At 36.7% G+C, this 3,373-nt stretch overlaps 1 protein-coding gene across 1 annotated transcript; it reads left to right on the forward strand.

Annotated features, from left to right (window-relative positions):
- Positions 1–2,238: 2,238 nt before the first annotated feature.
- Positions 2,239–2,580, forward strand: LOC109963920 (galactose-specific lectin nattectin-like; the record flags this gene model as incomplete). Its single annotated transcript, XM_020606851.1, has 1 exon — positions 2,239–2,580. A coding segment is annotated over exon 1 (342 nt), but the record flags the coding sequence as incomplete, so codon positions are not given.
- Positions 2,581–3,373: the final 793 nt, after the last annotated feature.

A 3,373-nucleotide genomic window follows, 5' to 3' on the forward strand; every position in this document is an offset into this window, starting at 1 on the left:
AAAATGACTTTCATGATGTAGTTTTGGAAAATAAGTAAAGATTTATGTAATAAAAGAAAAACATAATTGCAAGTAATACTAAACTTAAAAGATTTTTTTTTAAATCCGTCAGGCTTAACAATTCTGTTTTTAAATACATTAGTAGTGAAATTTATCTAGTTTTCATATTTAATATACACTATATCACGGACAGCAAATTGAAAGCCTGTTATACAGCTACATTTACCTAAAGTTTACTAACATCAGCTAACAAAAGCATCATATCTGGTTAGAGCAGGCCAAGTAAGGCTGTAGCAGCAAAACTCCTGTATTTGTTTTATTGTTTGTGAGCTCAGGTTTTTACTTGCAAGAAGATCACTGTGTTATTTTTTCTCTTCAAAGTTACATTGTTATGTTTTAAAGATGTCACTGGTGAAGCCAAGTCAGAGATTCTTACTGTAAGATGTGTTCATATTCTATGACAAAGAAAGACCTTACTGTTAACATGACCGTGATGCACACATGCACAAACAGTGTGTTCAAAGACCAGAATAATTATGCTATTTTAGCTATTTATTGTGATGAAATGTTTATTTGTGTGTTTCTGAGGTGAGAAAATGTCTCAGTTTATGTGCCATGTTCAAAGGAAGTGCCCACTTTGAGAACACAGTGTTAGTGGTTTGAAGATGCAACAGCTGGAATGTGAAAGTTGTGTGTTGTGGCCACTTGGGGACAGCAGAACAGCACGTCAGTGTGTTGATACCTCTTTTTAACTCTGGTATCAAATGCTGTAGCAGAAAGGAAACAAACAGGGGTTGTATTTATTGTCTTATCATGACTCTTTAAAGATTTTTTTCTGCATGATTAAAAAAACACAAAATGAACGATGCAAGAGACACCACTGAACACACTGAAGGCTTTGTTCTATTCTAATATTTTCAGTCTGTAAATATATGCTTATGTATGGTATGTTATCATTTATCTGTTTTAAATTAAAAAGAATCAACCCCAAAGTAATATGTCTCCCCTTATGCCCCTTCAACCTTTGGTCAGCTGAAGCTGCATGTCTTTTCTAAAGCTGTGTTTTATTATGTCAACATTTCATTGAAAATAAATACATTATAAGATTTATGTGATATCTCCAGGTGAACTGGTGGTTGTCTGTTGGATTATGTTCAGATCTGTGTAGTTGTGTTAAACAGAACGTGTTTGAGAAGTGACAATATCCTGTTACTTTAGTCAAGTGAACACAGGACATGGCCTTTCTTGAGTGAGTCTAAATATTTTTAATTCATTTCACACTGAGCAAACATTTTATTTCTTACTCTTTGAATAGCTTATACAGCTGTTGTGGGCATAATACTTACAGACCTGTGCAGTGACAGGAAGAAGACGTTCACAATGTTTATGTTGAAGATGGTTGAGACAAATCAATTCAAACCTCCTATTCTCTTTTTCTTTGTAAAAAATTCAAAGAAATACAAATTAAGACTGCATAGACGACACACATATGTTGCCTTTCTCTTGTGTCAAATACTGCACTGGAGAGAAAACAGGAGGCTTTGTTTAGTATTTTATCAGTAGTCATGACTGTAAAGCTTTTTATGGTAAAAAAAAAAAACTATTGTCACAATGCATGTACTATTGTCTTAGTGTTAAGTTGTAGTTATATGCCTTGTTTTACAGTGTTTAGTATGTTGTTTCTTTCTTATGTTAGTTTGTTTTTCACAGCATAACACAAAAAGAAATGAATGGATTTTGATATGGATGGATTTTCATTCAGATAAAATTTTTTTTAAAGGACTCTTCACTACTGTGAGACAGGGCTGATTCATGGTTTGCAGTCATGTGACTAGCACAGAGCAAAAAATCCTTCCAACATGGCAGCTAACACTAGACACTCAACAGAATTGCAGCACAGGCTTGATAATTTTCTAGTTATGTTTTATTCAGCAGCTTGTTGGTAGGAATGGGTTTCAAGTTGGACCTAAGAGCCATTCTTTTTATCTTTCAGCCCAAAGTCCAACTGACTGTGTTCTAAATCTGCTCCACCAACACAGCCTATGTTCAGAAATAAAAATGAAGGTGTATGCCGAATGCATTTGACCAATGATATCACACCAACAAGGAGACACCCTCTCTGAAGCAAACAAAAGAAGCTGGCCTTCCGACTGTCTCTTTCAGGATGTTGATCCCACTCCAACCAACACATTAACCCCTTGTTGTGCTTAAAAAAGACTCAGAGACTCTTGCTCCAACATGCTCTTGTTCCTCTTTTTGTTTGGTCTGCTTCTGAGTGCTGTGTTTCCTTCAGTGAAGCTACAGCATGGCAACTGCACCAATTCTGAGCACAGCTTCAATGGCCGCTGCTACAAGTACGTTGCCACAGCTATGACCTGGGCTGATGCAGAGCTCCACTGTGTGTCAGAGGGAACCAACCTGGTGTCTATCCACAGCCTGAAGGAACAAAATTTTGTCAAAGCCCTGGTGAAGAAATTCAACCAGGCTGAAAGACACATCTGGATCGGACTGAGTGACACCCACAAACAAGGAAGGTGGATGTGGTCTGATGGGTCTGCAGTCTACTTTGTCTTCTGGAATGTAGGAGAGCCAAATAATGCTGGAGGAAATGAACACTGTGTTCACGGTACCTTGTCCTTAGACATGAAATGGAATGACCTTTTATGTTCTCAGACATTTGCCTTTGTTTGTGCCTCTCACCCAATTTGTCCTTAACAACCAAGGTTTTGTCTAATTCAACTCAGTAACTTTCCACCTGTTGATCTGTAGTAAGGCATTAAAGCTGCATTTAATAAACATACAAATGTAAAAGTGTATGTACAGAAGTCATTTTATTAACCTTCAGTTACAGGAACACATGTAATTTCTGTAGTTTGTCAAAGGAAATATGTCTAAATCTACTAAATAATGCTTACATGTTTGTTTTTTTTGTCTCAGTGAGCCATTAAAGTGTCATTTGACCACCTTAAGATAGGCACGTTTTCACATCTTGAATAAAAGGGGTTGTTTGAAGATGATAATAATAACAATATATGCATATATATATCTTTTATGCTAGGTGAAAATACTTTGAATTTTGAAAGACATGAAGCAGTAGGAAGAGGACCTTCATGTTGTTTATGATGATGTTTGAGATCTTTGTAACAAATTCAAAGAAAGACAGTATAAGAATCTGCATAGACTAAATAAATAGATAAATAAAACTGACCCCAGTAGATCCTATGATTTCCCTACCACTGTTTTGGAGCTCAAACTAGCCAAACTCGACAGGGATTGTCTGATAGGAGGGTTTGTTAACTGATGTACTTCGCCTGGGCCTTCTCTATCTGGCGCATGTTGTCAGGTTCGCTCAGCGCGGCCTGCCTCTCTTCCT

The sequence above is a fragment of the Monopterus albus genome, unplaced genomic scaffold (assembly GCF_001952655.1).
Source record: "Monopterus albus unplaced genomic scaffold, M_albus_1.0 scaffold82.1, whole genome shotgun sequence".
NCBI lineage: Eukaryota > Metazoa > Chordata > Actinopteri > Synbranchiformes > Synbranchidae > Monopterus > Monopterus albus.